Here is a 16,351-nt window from a genome sequence, read left to right on the forward strand (position 1 = left end):
CTGTTTAAATATTTTTTTTTAGTAGACTTAAGGTAGGAGATCCTCATTACAGAAAGACCCCTTTATACGGAAAACCCCTCTCTTTTGCTCCATATGGGTTGCAGGAACAGGACACCATGCATCATGCTAATTGCTAGATTTAATGGGAACTAACCAGTTAAGCTTGTATGGAGTAAGATGTACAGGTTTGTTGTTGACATAACTCTGTCACATTAAAGTCCTCAGCCTTACGTTGAAGTGAATATACAGTGAGCTGCAGTACTTTTGGTGTGCAAGTGCTGATCTGGTGAGCTAACACTCACTGTGTTCATGAGGGACTATTAGTACTGCAGAGGGCTGCTGGCCTTGTGTATGTGCTTTACTGCAAAAACCTTACGCATTATCTGTGTTAGTGAAAAAGTATGATTTTTAGATAAGCAGTCTGCCTTGGCATACTTATACACATATACAGGTAAGGGACCTGTTATCCACAAAGCTCAGGACCTGGGTTTTTTCACATAAGTTTTTTCCATAATTTGGATCTCCATACTTTAACTCTACTAAAATATCATTTAAACATTAATTAAACCCAATAGGATTGTTTTGCCTCCAATAATATTTCTTAGTTGGGGTCAAATACAAGGTATTGCCTTATTACAGGAAAAAAGGAAATGTTTTTTTTAAAATGCTTAAAATGGAATCTATGGGAGATTACCTTACCTGTATAGTGAATAATGTACCATAATTCAAAATGTAAGGATATTATAAATAAATGAGTAGCATCATGATTGGATAGAGCTTTTATACAGGCTGAATCCTGCTAAAAAAGGCAGAATCTTGGCCAAATCCTGAGCCGAATCCTGGATTTGGTGCATCCCTACTAATGACAAGCCTGAGAATCCATGATTTATTACCAAGGAGAATATTCGTTGATAATGTAAAGGTACCTTTAACACCTCTGGGATATACCAGTTCTAGTCACAATTTTTTTTTAGAGCCGGTAGCCCCAGTGCTTAAATGGTTAAAGAACTGCAGTGGCTCTGTGGATAGCAACTTTTGTCTTCCAGCACTAGGGTACTATGTTCAGTTCTAGCTGGGGCAGAATCTGCAAGCAGTTTGTATGTACTCCCTGTGTCTCCGGTTTTCTCTAACCTACCTGTATGTTTTTAAAGGGACAGTATACCCCTCATTTCAACCTAAGCTCAATGAATTGGGAATGTGCTGAACATACTTTTTGCCTATTGTTTTAATTAGGAAATATCTGTGATTTTTGTTATTTCTGGCACTAGTGAAGAGATTGAAACCAGTTTCAGTTAGCACTTCCTGTCACTTCCTGCTTCTGACATGCAGAGAAGGATCTGATTAACCAGTCAACTGAGAAGCCCATTGATGATGAGCTAAATGCTGTTGTTTAGGGAGGGAGGGGAGGGGTTTGTTTGTTCAAAGGCGAATAAGAACCCTTGAACAAATTGCCTTGTTTATAATGGGTGACAGTAAATAGGCAGAATACATTTTTAACATGTTCTATTACTTGTGCTTTTTGTAGCATAGGTGTTTGTACTTTCCCTTTAAGGGCTCTGGCACATGGGGAGATTAGTCGCCCGCGACAAAACTTCTTGTTCGCGGGCGACTAATCTCCCCGAGTTGTCATCACCTGCCATCCCACCGGCGAAAATGTAAGTCGCCGGTGGGATGGCACACGCGGCGGCGCGATTTTTGGAAATCGCAGAAGTTGCCTCGTGAGGCTTTTTTTCGCCGATTTGCCAAAATCACTTGCGCAGCGTGTGCCATCCCACCGGCGACTTACATTGTCGCCGGTGGGATGGCAATTCGGGGAGATTAGTCGCCCGCGAACATGGAGATTTGTCGCGGGCGACTAATCTCCCCGTGTGCCAGAGCCCTAATTGGATCCTGATTAAAATGTACCCTTCTGTTTGTACGTGATAGGGACCTTAGATTGTAAGATCCACTGGTGCAGGGATAGATGTGAATGCTGTATAATCTCTGTAAAGCACTGCATAAACGTGTCAGTGTTCTATAGATAAAGGATAATAATATTGTCTTTAATTGACTGGCTGCAAAAAGCAGATCTCTACACAGCAGTCATACCTCTAGGAAGAGCTACACAAGGAGTGGGTTGAAATTTGGTAGACTGCCAAAGGTCTGGAAAGCTAAAATTTCTGCAAATGGAGGAATCTTTGTTGAAAAGAACAGATATGAAATAAAATAATGTTATAACATTGGAAATGTTATTGAATGCAATTAAGGACCAAAGTAATACTACACAGGTGAATAAGTGTCGGTTTCTTGAAAAAAAGAACATTTCTGGGTAATTATAAAGCCTTGAACATTTGTGTATTGTACACTAGCATAATATATATATATCTGTATAGATGAGATTGGAGCTGTATTGTTTTTTGCCTGTTTGATGTGAAATTTTGGGGTACTGTCTGTCTTTTTTTTTCAGTTTCAGAGCTATTTGTTTTTTTTAACTGCCAATATAATGAGTTGTCACAGCAGTGCCACCTGCTGGGCAGTCCCTTTAACTAAATTACCCTCAGAAGGAAAACTAAAAAGTGTTCTGATGTTGCTCAGGATAAAGACCAGAAGCCTCAGATGCCCTTTCCCATCTCCTTCCTGAGCAGAGCAACATCAGAACACTTCTCTGTTTTCCTTCTAATGGTATATCTGTCTGACTGTACAGTTACAGGAACTGGTGACATTGTTGTAACAACATTCATTAGCAGTTAATGAAAACTTAAATAGCTATGAAAGTAAAAAAAAAAATGTAAATTCCAAAAGCAGCCTGGGCAATTTTACATTTATGTTTTAAGGTTTACTTATGCTTTGCATTGGTTTTATTTTAGCCATAACCATATATACATAAAATTTTTTTCTTTTATTTCTTTAGGTAATTTGAACCACTTGATGCTATATGGTTGCATCTTGTTCAGATTGTGGCCCTTTAGCAGTTAATGGTGAGTGTTGCAGAGACCGTTAAGCTACTATAATTATTTAAATCATTACTTTGTGAGGGCTTCTTTCTGCTGCCTTTGTACAACATTCACAAATCTAACAGTTCACTTTAATAGAACAAACTTTGCCATAGATATATATATATAGTTATTATTATTAACATTTATTTATAAAGCGCCAACATATTCCGCAGCACTGTACATATAGTAAAGCGCTGTACACACAGTACTGGCAGCAGACTTAACTCCTATTGGCTGTGTCTTCATTCTGACACTGCTTCCTGTGTCTGTGACAGAGTGCTGCAAATCTAACATAACGGTATGTGAGATTTGTGATAAGCTGAGTCTGTTTGCCTATGCCAGGGGTGCCCAAGTCGCGATCGACTTTGGGCCCCCCCCGCGTACGTACGCATACCCTATAAAAGCGCTGCACTTCCACATCTGCAGGCTTAGACGCGGTCCACCAGAAGTCCACAGGGGATCGACTGGTGGACCGCGATCAACGTTTTGGCCACCCCTGGCCTATGCCATTGCTAGGGAGAAATTAACCAATGGCCTTTTCATTTATGCAACTGGTTAGAGAGCAGAAGCAACCAATTCCTCCAATAGAAAAAAAAGTAAGGGCAAAGCCTGGACGTTATGATTCAAGCATATAGGTTCTTATAAGTTCTTAGTGTGTCAGGTTCAAAATAGGCCATTTCCTGACACACTGGTGGTTTAAATGGATAGTGAAGGTGAGTAACCCCTTTAATGGCGTACTGAGGCATTCTTGAGGGGAAAAAAACTGATTTAAAGGAGAATGCAAGTCAAACTTTAAAAAGCATACTGCCCAAAAGTCCTCCTATTGTTTAGTAAAAACGCCACACTTTTGGCTCACCTAATCAAATATTTACTCAGTCACACTTACTTCACATTTTCTAGAACAGGCAGCCATGTCTAATAAAGTATTCTCCCTTCCTTTCCCTCCTTGCTTCATACTGCACATGTGTTTCATTCCCTCCCCCCTCCCCTCTGCCAGATCCGCTTCTGATTGGCTGGTGGGCATGTGTAGCTCAGAACAGGAGGCAGGATCAAGTTACACACATGCTCAGAGAATAGGAAGGCTGCCGCTGGCAGCCTACAGGATGGGGAGAGAGATTTCAGTGATGTCACTGTAGTCTTCACACTGCTGTAGGCTGCCAGCACCATATCTCAGAGAAGCAAGCAGGGATCTGGGAATTTAGATATGCAGTAAGTACTTAAAAAGAATGCCTTTAGACTTACTTTTAATTTATATTAACCTTTCAATGTCCTTTAAGTGAATCCACAGAAACAGACAAATGCAGTTTTTTTTGGAGCTCCTCTCCAGAGCCTACGTGTAAGCTATGCAAAACCTGTTTGAGGAAGATTGGCACATATATATTAATAGTCTAGTGCTACTCTTTTCAACCTAAGCTAGACATTATTGTATTTTTTGTTGGCATTGCTAAAGTCAGCTCAATCTACTTCATTTGGTGGGGCACTGTCAGAGATCCTGAAATTATATCTATAATCCATGCCATAAGGCAAAATGGGGCTTCCTTAGGGTAAGGAACCATAGAATAGCAGTTCAGTTGCCCGTGATAGATCTCTGCTATTGTGGACGACTAACTGCTCTGAAATGACTTTCCACAGCAACAATAGGAGTCACCGGTGGAAAGCCCTTTGAAACGATTTGCTTTCCAAAGTCGCGCAAAGGTGCCTGCAGGAGGAAACTTTGCACAGCTTCGGAATACCTAAGGGATGCAAAGGGCTTTCTACCGGCGACTCCTATTGTTGCTGTTGGAAAGCAATTTTGGAGCAGTTAGTCGCCCGCAATAGCAGAGATCTATCCAGGCGACTGAACTGCTCCAAAATATTTTGTCTGCAAAAATATGTTTAATGATTCATTTTACCCAGTTTATACTGTAAGAGAAACACTGGAAAACAGGTTGATATGGTTTATGTTCTTTGTGCAGTACCAATTGCATATAACTGGATCACTGGGTGGGGGACAAATGTAATATTTTCCTTCTCCTGTTTTTAATAGCCAAAAAGTATGGAAGAACCCCTTAACTGGAAAACCCTATGTCCCAAGCACCCCATGTAATAGATTCCATACCTGCTCTTAGACTGTTGATCCAGGTTTGGCAAATGAATGTATTGTGTTCAGAAGAGGGATTTTCCCCCTTTTTTTCTTATAGCTTTTGAATTCATGTTCCGCTTTTTTCTGTATCTCTTTGAAACTATATTGTATATTGAATTGTATTAATCAGTTGTCGAACCTGATGGATATAAGTCCATGGCTATTTATTAAAGGGTAAGTAAACCCTGTGCCTTCTAAGGTTTAAAGCTTAAAAGATAGCAATATAACAACAGCGTGTCAATTTTTAATGCTTCTTTATGATTCCACTGAATGATTTTTTGCTAAAATTATATTACAAAATCTTTACAGACATACTGCTGAAGAGCTAATCGAGCTTTGGATTTCTTCAATGAGGAACTATAGGCTGATCTTCTGCCACAATCTTAAGCAGCCATAAATTACCAAAAAGTCTGTGCTTATTGAGGTTACCTGTCAGTGGTAGAGTTTTAAAACTATTGCTTACGGTCTTGAGGTAAGTATTCTATACAGTTAATTTAATGTTCACTGGAGTTTGTGTTATTATCTATTTTTAAAAATTAGGACAACAAACCTCAGCATGCAGTATACTATGTACTTTGCAATATTTAAAAAATGAAATACATGAGCCATTAATATTCTGTAAATTATGTCCATATAACTGGTGATTAGTGATGTCAAGAGTTAGAATCAGTGCTTTTGTGGTAATTGGTAATGTCATTTCTGTCACATGACTCAAAGAAACGTGTACTTCCTGTTGTAAAATATGAGGATATTAATGGCCTTGTGCTCTTATATGATCATGGAACTCCTCTGTGACTTATAATATCCTTGTATTTTACAATAGGGGGTACATTATTCACTATATAAAAGCATAAGGTGGTGGGATGATGTTTTTAATAGCTATTAAACTCCAAAATGACCTTTACTGGCTTTTTAAATGTTGGTAGGGGTTTTATTCTCCTTTTATAATCTAGAAGAGCAAATGCTGCTATAGGACAGCATTAACGATAGCAGCACTAACCATTAATGATAGCAACGCTAATGGGCACTGATATGGACCCATTGTGAACACAGCTTTGAAAGCAGTTAGGGCAGTAAAGGTGGCCACACACATAGCGATTTGCGATCCGCCACTAACCTTCAGGGCTGAAACGGCAGATAAGGAGGTAGAAACAATAGGATTTCTACCTCCTTCTGCTGATTCAGCCCTGATGGCAGATTTTGCTGAGGCGCCTTCTATGGCGCCCAATCAAAATCTTTTAACCTGGCCGATTGGCGAGTCGACCAAATATCAGCAGCCTTCTGTGATATCGGTCGACTCGTCGACTTGCCATACACGCACCGAATATTGTACGAAACGATCAGTGCGTGTATGGCCAGCTTAACTGTAATCTTGGTAAATTTGCACATGGGCAACAATCTATAGCAATCAATCAGTAGCATTTTTGCAGCCAGATTCAAGTAAAGCAATGACAGCAAACATTTGGTTACAATGGGTTACTGCTCAGGTGCAAATTAGCCCAGTGTTGAAAATGAGCCCCACCGAAAAGCTTATTTCATGATGTATGTTATCGTAGATTTATTAGGATTGCATTTCTTACCATTCTAATGTTTTGTCTACCATTTCTTTTAATCAGTAGTGTATAAATACACATCTCTGTGCGCTTGCTCGGCTGTCCGATGATGCCGCACTAAGGAACTTCTCCAAACTGGAAAATCTGTGGTAAAGATTATTTATTTAACATCTAAGCATAGACAGGGTGTTTTGACTTGTTATGAGTTCATAAGTCATTTAATCTGTTTCATGTATGTGTAAACATTACACATGAATGCAAGGGAGGGGGTGGAGAGGTGCTTTTCAAAAGTACTTCTGATCTGACATGAGAATTATGTCCCAAGCATGAGTGTAAAGAAGTTGATATGACCTTTAAATGGTACCAAGTTTAACCCCAAAGAATAACCATTTAAAACACTTAATTAAATAAAAAGGGGGGGGGGGGGGCTACGTCCAAATGATGCTTTATTAAATACATAATAACAACAAAATATATTTGTCTTTGATCTTCATCATTTATTCATGTAGCTCTAGCAAGTTAGACAGTGCTTTATTAATTTATAATGAGCAGGGGTCTTACAGTAACCCTGATATGGGTTACAGCATAAAAATGGCATCGGAGGGCCCCACTCACAAGAGCTTATAATTTGTTTGAACTGCCCAAACTTTTCCATGAATAAGGAAAATATAACTGCATTTTTTATATTGTCTTTTTCCTTTTTTTCATATTTTGAACCTGACCTATATCTCTTTCTTAGCATCGGTCTACACAAAAGGCAGCTGTAATTTCTGGCCTAAAAGATATGAGGAAAAGTTCTTATCCTTCCTTGGAAAACTGCAATATTATTGCTAACAAGATATTTGGAATTTCACTTGCTGAGCTACAACAGGAAGGGCAGCCAGATCATGAAGTCCCCTTCATAGTTCGTCATATTGTGAACTATATTGAAGTACATGGTAAGTGTACACTTCTTATTATTTTCATTTAGCCAAAAGGCACTGGAATACTATGTGATTTAATCCCTAATCTACATTTTGATATCAAATAGATTTTTAGTTTTTTAAAAATTAAAAAAAAAAAAGAATCGGGCAAGTCAGACTTAAAGGAACAGTAACACTAAAAAATGAAAGAGCTTTAAAGTAATAAAAATATAATGCACTGTTGCCGTGCACTGGTAAAACTGGTGTGTTTGCTTCAGTAACACTACTATAATTTATATAATAAGCTGCTGTGTAGCCATGGGGGCAGCCATTCAAGCTGGAAAAAAGGAGAAAAGGCACAGGTTACATAACAGATAACAGATAAGCTCTGTGGAATACAATAGTGTTTTATCTGTTATCTGCTATGTGCCTGTGCCTTTTCTCCTTTGAATGGCTGCCCCCATGGCTACATAGCAGCTTATTTATATAAATTATAGTAGACTTTCTGAAGTAAACACACAACTTTTACCAGTGCAGGGCAGCAGCATATTATATTTTAGTTACTTTTATACACTTTCATTTTTTGGTGTTACTGTTCCTTTAAGACCTTAACCCAACCCAGAAGTGATGGCATCGCCTGAAGCTGTTTACACCCATACCTATTAATACATTGAAACTGCTTGGGGGCTAGACATTAGTTTCCTAGATGCCATGTGACCTGTGCTCTGATAAACTTCAATCTCTATTTACTGCTGCACTGCAAGTTGGAATGGGAAATATGAGAAGAGCACACAATAGTAAAACAATCTGGCCTTGACTCCTCTTATGACATTAAGTAGAAAGAACAACAGCTTATCTGAAAGCAGTTATATTGTAAAGTACTTGCTCTTTCTGAAAGCACAATATCCAGATGGCTGCCTATACACCAATATTACAACTAAAAAATATATATTTATTGGTTCAAATATAAAATTTTAAATAGTAAAATGAATTATATTCAATGTTCACAGTGTAATTTAGTAAGAAAAAAAAAAACTACACCATAAAACTCCATGACAGAATCCCTTTAACTGATGTGTATTTACAAGAAGTAAAATATGTGTCATTGTTTGTCTGGTGGTGGTGGGCCTTAGCTAAAGATCAAACAGTATTATTAATGTTGCAATTGTTGTTTGCCTTCTACTTTATTGTTATAGCAGATCACATTTCTCTTTATTTAATCCTTTATCTCAGTGACATAGAATCTACGTTTTAGACATATAACTGTAATATTGAATGCCAATCATCCTTTCTCTCAGTTTGCCGTATGTACCATTATCTTGTTTAAATAACCTCTTGCTGATTTAAATTTCATTGTATGGAACTGATCATATTATTTTGCCCTGTTTCAGTAGTTTAATTGAATCAGATTGTTGCAGCACATAGCTTTAAATCATGTTCTGCAGTGCACCACAATACCTTGAACTAAAATTTGTTTTGTTTTTTTTCTTTAAATAATGCTTGAAATAAATGTATTACATTATATATATTATATGTATTATAACATGATATTATTTTGCAAAGACCAAAAAAATCTCTCTTTTCAACTTCATTAACTATATTGCCATGTTACTTCCTTGCATTGTAGGAGGCCTTGAGCAAGAAGGACTGTTCCAAGTAAATGGAAATGCAGAGACCGTAGAATGGCTCAGGCAAAGGTACGACAATGGAGAAGAAGTGGACCTGGTCAAAGAAGCAGATGTGCCATCTGCTATTAGTTTGCTTAGATATTTTCTTCAAGAACTTCCACAGCCCATAATTCTACATAGCCTTCATCATCGCTTTATGCAGCTTTCTCAAGGTAAAGCAGATATTTTGCTTTTGGCATATTGTGGCTGAAAATAATTCATGTAAAAATAAACAGTATAGTATAAACAAAGTTCTGAATGGGTAATGACAGAAACTGCCAAGGGTCTGAAATCTGTATTTGGTGCAGTGTTTTCAGAAACTAAAGTTATATAAAAGCATTACTGTAAAGGTAAAATTACATTACTGCTAGGTGCCATGTTCTCTCTTTTCTGATTGGCTCTGCCAACCATGCTGATTTCTAGAGTACTGGAGCTGGGGCTATCAGAAGCAACTTGGTGAACTGGAGCTTTTGTCCTAAAATAATAAAAATAATACATGCATATTGCAAAGTTTTTTCTTTAAGAAATTGTTTAATCATTAAAATTAGTGGGAAGCCTGTACACAAGCCTGAACTTAAAAACATGCACATAAAACTCTCTTTGGAGGTTCAATAATAAAATGCACTAAGTTTGCCCAGGAGCAGTAACCCATAGCAACCAATCAGCAGGCAGCATTTACTGGTCACCTGTCTAAAACATCTATCTTATTGGTTGCAATGGTTTACTGCTCCTGGGCAAACTTAGAGCCTGTTATTACATATGGGTGTTAGAGCCATTTTTATACAGTTGTAGGACTAATAACAGGCTTGCAGAGTAGGGAAATCTTCCTTAGACAATTCTGCGGAGTGCTTGCCAAATGGAGTGACTACACTAGTGTTAGTGAATATTTGATTGTCCCTCTCTTAGTTGACAGCAAAGTTTTGAAAATATAAAAACATGGTTGTAAAAGTCTCAATTTGCAGTCACTTTGAGTGCGCAAAGTGTGCATCCGGCGTTTCCCTCTGAGAGGGGTACTTTTGTTTTAACTTTATGTGACTACCCAAGAAGTGATCGAATGGTACTTAGTTGCAGCAGATGTGACTGAGGTGTGAGCAACTGCATAATACAGAGCTAGCAATACACTTGAGGTCTAGGACACCAGGGAAGCATAGTGTTTTACTGGTGTCCTGATTTACTTTTCCATAGTGAGGCAGGGATGGAGGTGGGGCTGAGCCCACGTGACTCTACACTGCCCTAGATTAGTTCAGTGGCTTACCTAATATTCTGCAATAATAGGTTCATATATATATATGATGTCTCGCAGCAGGGTTTTTAACCCTGCTTGATAAAAGGCCACACATGGCCTGAAATGTTGCTGTGATGCCCTAAAAATATTTGCAATAAAGGCATTTTAATTAAGAATACAAGTGGTGCTGTTCCGGATTGTTTTGTAAAGAAAACGCCTGCCCAGCGTCATCCAATAATTGGCAGAGGAGCAGTGACTTAGTGAACTATAACACTACACTCATACCTGGCCCTAGGGCCAAACAATCGAATTAGCCCGAACACTTCCCAAGCTGAAAGTCATGGTTGCTAGATCACCACTTTAAAGGTGGGCGTGTTAGGAGAAGATCCATTCGCTTGGCGACCTCGCCAAACGAGTTAATCTTCCCGTGTGTTGCCACCTTTAAAGTGGTGATCTTGCAACCATGACTTTCAGCTTGGGAAGTGTTCATAGCTGATGCTTTAAAACTGTTGACCGTGGTTTTTATACAGAAAATCTATTTATTTTAACTTGAAAGAATTTTGCCCCTTTAGAGCAATGTGAAAGAATTTGTTTCATTATATTTTTCTTCTGTTATGCAAATATAGTAATATTGTAAGCTTTCCTTTTGCCTGTATCGTTATTGACCCTGCTGCACCGATTAGCCTGTTACATTTCATGTTTTTCCTTTTTTTCCTTTTTAGATTTTGATAATGAAAATGAGTTTTCCAGGAAATTGCAATACCTATTGCAGCAGCTACCATCCATTAATTACAGCTTGCTCAAGTTTCTCTGCAGATTTCTAGCTAACGTAGCATCAAATCATGAAGAAATGTGGCCAACAACTGCTTTGGCCGCTGTTTTTGGTCCAGATCTTTTTCAGTGAGTAAACATCCTCCTTTCTGGTCTGTTTAATATTATTCTATTTTTAGTCTTTTTTTTTCTTCTTCTTTTTTGAAGTGAAAATATCATACCTATAAACATGCAGTTAAGCTGTAGCATCTGTTTCATTTATTTGTATAACAAATTTTTTCTTACAGCTTTTGATACATTCTTCTAGTGTATTTCTTTAAAGGAGAAGGAAAGGTTCAGTTGCTGTTGATTGACAAATGTTAGGTGCACCCCAGAGATTATTACTTACTTGATACTGATACCCTGGGCTGGTACTCCTGTAAGAAGAAAACTTAACTGTTATGGTGAACATGCACGGTAGAGTGAATAGCCAAACCTTGAGTTGGCCCCTGGGATTTAGAAGAAAGAAGAAGCAGAAGAGGATCATTCTGTGGTGCTTAAAGAAGCAGTAAACCTTTTTTCCTACCTTTATAATTACTCTAAACATCCCCCAGATTAACATACCTTAGACCCTGCATTCAGTCTGATCTGGTTTCTGATTTATACATTGAAATCTCCAGCTCCTTTCCTTTTCTTCCTGGTACATTGTGAACTCCTGCCCCCTCTTCCTTTTCAGCTCTCCTCATCACTTTTACTACCCTATAGCCTTCTGGGCATGCCCGACAGAGAAGAAGCTTTCTGGGAATGCAGAGAGAAGCAGGAGCCAGTGTGCAGCAGCAGCAGATTTTTTTCTGTGCCCATACATAACTGCCTGACTCACTGTGCATTCCCAGTGCATACTCAAGCTTCTTCTCTGCCAAGCATGGCCAGAAGGCTAAAGAGTAATCAAAGAGATGAGGAGAGATGAACAGGAAGAGGGGGCACTCTACTATCCTGTAGTTGAAGAGAAGAGGAGAGCAGAACAGGAAGAGGGGAGTGGGGCTTCACACTGTACCAGGAAGAAGAGGAAAGGAGCTGGAGATTTCAACTTATAAATCAGAAACCAGGTCAGACTGAATGCAATGACTAAGGTATGTTATTCTGGCGGTTGTTTAGAGTAATTTTAAAGATAGGAAAAACAAGGTTTACTACTTCTTTAAGCAGAAGTACCCCGGCCAGTGCAGTTTTCTGCTAACAGAAGCACAAGCCCGGCATTTCAGGTTTACAGATTACAATCACTGTGCCACCCACCCCTCACCAGTGATTGAAGCTTTCCTTCTCCTGACTTGCTGTTTGGAAACTGGACCTTCCAAATCACCAATTCAAGCTGTATTGAAGTAAATCGCTCTGTTACTCATAGTGAACATTACTGTTCGGAGCAGAACTCTGCTCTTTTAATGCTATGGCTTTTCAAGTGGTAGCTGTTTATATCACAAAAAAACTGATAAATTGTAAATCCTTTTTAGAAATAGCTTTTACTACATTTGTTTACTTTCAGAGTTTTTCAAATGTTTTAACCCAATGATTTTGTACCATTGCACCTGGAAATCTTGTACTGTTGCTATTACAAAGAAAATCGCTGAATTGTAAATCCTTTTTACAAATAGCTTTTACTACATTTCTTTACATTTTAGATGTTTAAAATGGTTTAATCCAATGTTTTTGTACTGTTGCACGTGAAAATATTATACTGTTAGCCATTGATTTATCTACTCTACCTGCATTTGCAATGCACTATTGACAGATGCCATTTTTGAGATGTTTGCTGAAGGAAACAAATGTTAGGTTGAGCAAGCACAACTAAATCTATAAGAACAATATGTATAACTACTTGATGAAAAATAATTTGAGGTATTCACTTTAGTTAAATATGTTCCCCTTTAAACCTCAGCTCTGCCTCAACTTAGCCGCTTGGAAGTTTGTTTGCTACCTGGTCCCCAGTGTAAGCTTCAAAAGTTTCCAAAACAGATTTGCTGGCTCCTAGATATTCAATACTTGGGCAGTTACACTTGGTAACCAATAACATTTATCCTTTTTTTGGCTGAGAAAGTGTGTTTTTTTTCAGCTTTCTGAATGTTGCTTTTTACCTTTTTATAATATAGCAATTATGTAATATATATTACCTATAGAAAGAAAAGCTTATTTTATATATGCAGCCGCAATAAGAGGGCTATATAGAAAAAAAAATGAGAGCTCATTTACAAAAAATGTAAGTTTGAAAATATGGCTTAACTTTCCCTAGGACAGCTCCCATTCACTTCTATGGAAACTTGCAAGCTTTTAGATGGCAATTTTTTACATTCAAGTTTTCACATTTTTTTGCACTTAAATACCATACATTCGAGTTTTTGAACCATAACTCAAATTCAAGTTTTTTAAGTCAAATACAGCAGTATGGGATGGAATTTTCAGTTGTCTTCTTTTGGCTGTGACTTGAGGTAGTGCAAAATCAACACACTGCCTGCATTTTAATGTGTGGAAAGTTCTATATATTCTATATATATCTGTTCCTGGCAGTTAGTTCCTTTGCTGTCTGGATTGAAGTTTTTTTTTTTTTTTTGTTTGTTTTTTTTTTATCTATAAAGTAACTGGTAATATAGTCTTTTGTTTGTATTAAATCTTTCTCTTCTGTTTTCTTAACAGTATTTACTCTGATGATGATATGAAGGAACAAGAGATAGTGACCAAAATAATGACTGGGCTTCTGGAACGGTATTGTGATTATTTTGAAACAGAAGAGGAATTTTCTTCAAACAATATCAGTTCTATAACTGAGCAGGTAACATGTAACCTTCTCTACACTACTACTATCTCTTTTTACTGATTATTCAGGCACAAAATGTTTTTTACACTAATATACAGGTACAGGATCCGTTATCCAGAAAGCTCTGAATTACAGGAAGGCCATCTCCCACAGACTTACTTTTTAAAAATGTTAATTTTTTTATTATAATTATTTCTTTTTTTCCTTAATAATAAAACAATACCTTGTACTTAATCCCAACTGAGAGACAATTAATCCTTATTGGGGCAAAAAAATCCTTTTGGGTTTAATTAGTGTTTAAAGGATTTTTTTTTTAGTAGACTTAAGGTATGAAGATCTAAATTATCTGGAAACCCTCAGTTTCAGAGCATTCTGGACAACAGGTCCCATATTTGTATAACCGCTAGTTTAAATGGATGTCAAGGTTTTATTTGCATTTGTTTGCCTAGATAATAATGGGGCATATTTATAAAGATGTGTAAAATTGTGGGGCAAAATACACCACACATCACCACTTTACACATAAACACATGATTTTAGCATGGTGTTAAAGCTGGAGGTGTTAGCTACAAAACTGTAACAACCAGTGTTAAGTTGCACAACTTTTTTCATCTGTTCCTGCACCTACCCAGCTGACTTCAGTGGGAAACATATTGTTCCATTAAAATGTGGTGGAGCACAGAGAGTTGCTCCTCAGTTCATTCTTTCTATGTTTCTCTCATTTGCTTAAATATTTGTTTGCTATTTATTCCATAGAATAATGATTTACAAAAAGATTTTAAGGAAGAAAATGCAGAGGTCACGTCTGAAGAATGCTTTGAAGTGATTGAAGAACCCAGTGTAATCAAGGTGGATATTTCCGAAGACCTTTTGGAGTTAAATGATGTCATTGCTTCCACAAGGTACAGCACATCTGTCTGAGGCCACTATATGTGACTTAACTATTACTTAACTATTGGTGACTTAAGGTGTAAGCTGGCCATACACGGGCCAATAAAAGCTGCCAGTTTAGCCCTTCCTGCCCCTAAAATGGCAGTTTATTGGCTAATGTATGGGTCCCGGTGGGCTTGCCAGATTGATATCGGGCTGGAAATTGACTAGATATTGATTGGGTAGATTTTCAAAATCAGATCAGCCCAGTATCGCCCACTTCAAGGTGGGCATATCGAGTAAAGATCTTTTCTTTTATTGCCCTCACCATACATGGGCATCTCTAAATGTATGACCAGTTTAAGCTTTACATAACTTTTGCTGGACTAGGAATTTCATCATACATACATATTATTAATGGTGAAAGTACACTAGTAGCTTTAGTCCAGCAATGCTAGGGCTTATTGCTTGATTTTCTCTACACTAACCTTAGTCCAGTTGACCTTAAGAAAGGACCATGCCTTGTTAACCCTCGATTGGTGTGAAGGACCCCAAGGGCAGCCATATTATTAACCATGCATGCACATTATGAGCGAGACTCCACATTCGTTCACTATGTGCATGTGTGTGACATATGAGCGGGTGATACGACTCAAACGCCTACATCACACACGTATTGTGGCAGGAGTTGTAGCACTGTCTCCTTACAGGCATGCGAGTCTCACAATGTGTCTGCCTGAACTGGGAGCTCCCTCCTGGTGCAGGCAGCCTAGCACTTCTGGGCAAGTATTTCATCCATGTTGTGCCTATTTATTGCACATCCTCCACTGTGTTTTTGTTTTATGTGAATTTTAGCTGTCTGCTTAGATTTGTTTTTTCTTTATAATGTTTGCTTTATGTATGTTTATGCTTTGGGATATTTGGGGCTATTTGTTTAGAGAGAGATTTTTACAGTGGCTTGCAAAAGTATTCGGCCCCCTTGAACTTTTCCACATTTTGTCACATTACAGCCACAAACATCAATCAATTTTATTGGAATTCCACGTGAAAGACCAATACAAAGTGGTGTACACGTGAGAAGTGGAACGAAAATCATACCTGATTCCAAAATTTTTTACAAATAAATAACTGCAAAGTGGGGTGTGCGTAATTATTCAGCCCCCTTTGGTCTGAGTGCAGTCAGTTGCCCATAGACATTGCCTGATGAGTGCTAATGACTAAATAGAGTGCACCTGTGTGTAATCTAATGTCAGTACAAATACAGCTGCTCTGTGACGGACTCGGAGGTTGTCTAAGAGAATATTGGGAGCAACAACACCATGAAGTCCAAAGAACCCACCAGACAGGTCAGGGATAAAGTTATTGAGAAATTTAAAGCAGGCTTAGGCTACAAAAAGATTTCAAAGCCTTGAACATCCCACGGAGCACTGTTCAAGTGATCATTCAGAAATGGAAGGAGTATGGCACAACTGTAAACCTACCAA

The 16,351-nt window shown here is 38.0% G+C and overlaps 1 protein-coding gene across 3 annotated transcripts in view; it reads left to right on the forward strand.

The window, feature by feature from the left end:
* fam13b (family with sequence similarity 13 member B) overlaps positions 1 to 16,351 on the forward strand; it is a 46,308-nt gene that overhangs the window by 4,097 nt on the left and 25,860 nt on the right. For 2 of the 3 annotated variants that reach the window (XR_001924323.2, XM_002933633.5), the window contains exons 2-9: positions 2,891 to 2,957; positions 5,407 to 5,569; positions 6,714 to 6,799; positions 7,390 to 7,588; positions 9,180 to 9,392; positions 11,167 to 11,344; positions 13,877 to 14,012; positions 14,754 to 14,899. Coding sequence is in view for 2 of the 3 variants with exons in the window: in XM_002933633.5 (XP_002933679.2) it covers positions 7,435 to 7,588; positions 9,180 to 9,392; positions 11,167 to 11,344; positions 13,877 to 14,012; positions 14,754 to 14,899 (827 nt within the window). In the remaining variant the exon portion in view is untranslated. The remainder of the gene's footprint in view (positions 1 to 2,890; positions 2,958 to 5,406; positions 5,570 to 6,713; positions 6,800 to 7,389; positions 7,589 to 9,179; positions 9,393 to 11,166; positions 11,345 to 13,876; positions 14,013 to 14,753; positions 14,900 to 16,351) is intronic. The other variant, XM_012959750.3, reaches the window with a different exon arrangement.

Source organism: Xenopus tropicalis, chromosome 3 (assembly GCF_000004195.4).
Source record: "Xenopus tropicalis strain Nigerian chromosome 3, UCB_Xtro_10.0, whole genome shotgun sequence".
Taxonomy (NCBI): domain Eukaryota; kingdom Metazoa; phylum Chordata; class Amphibia; order Anura; family Pipidae; genus Xenopus; species Xenopus tropicalis.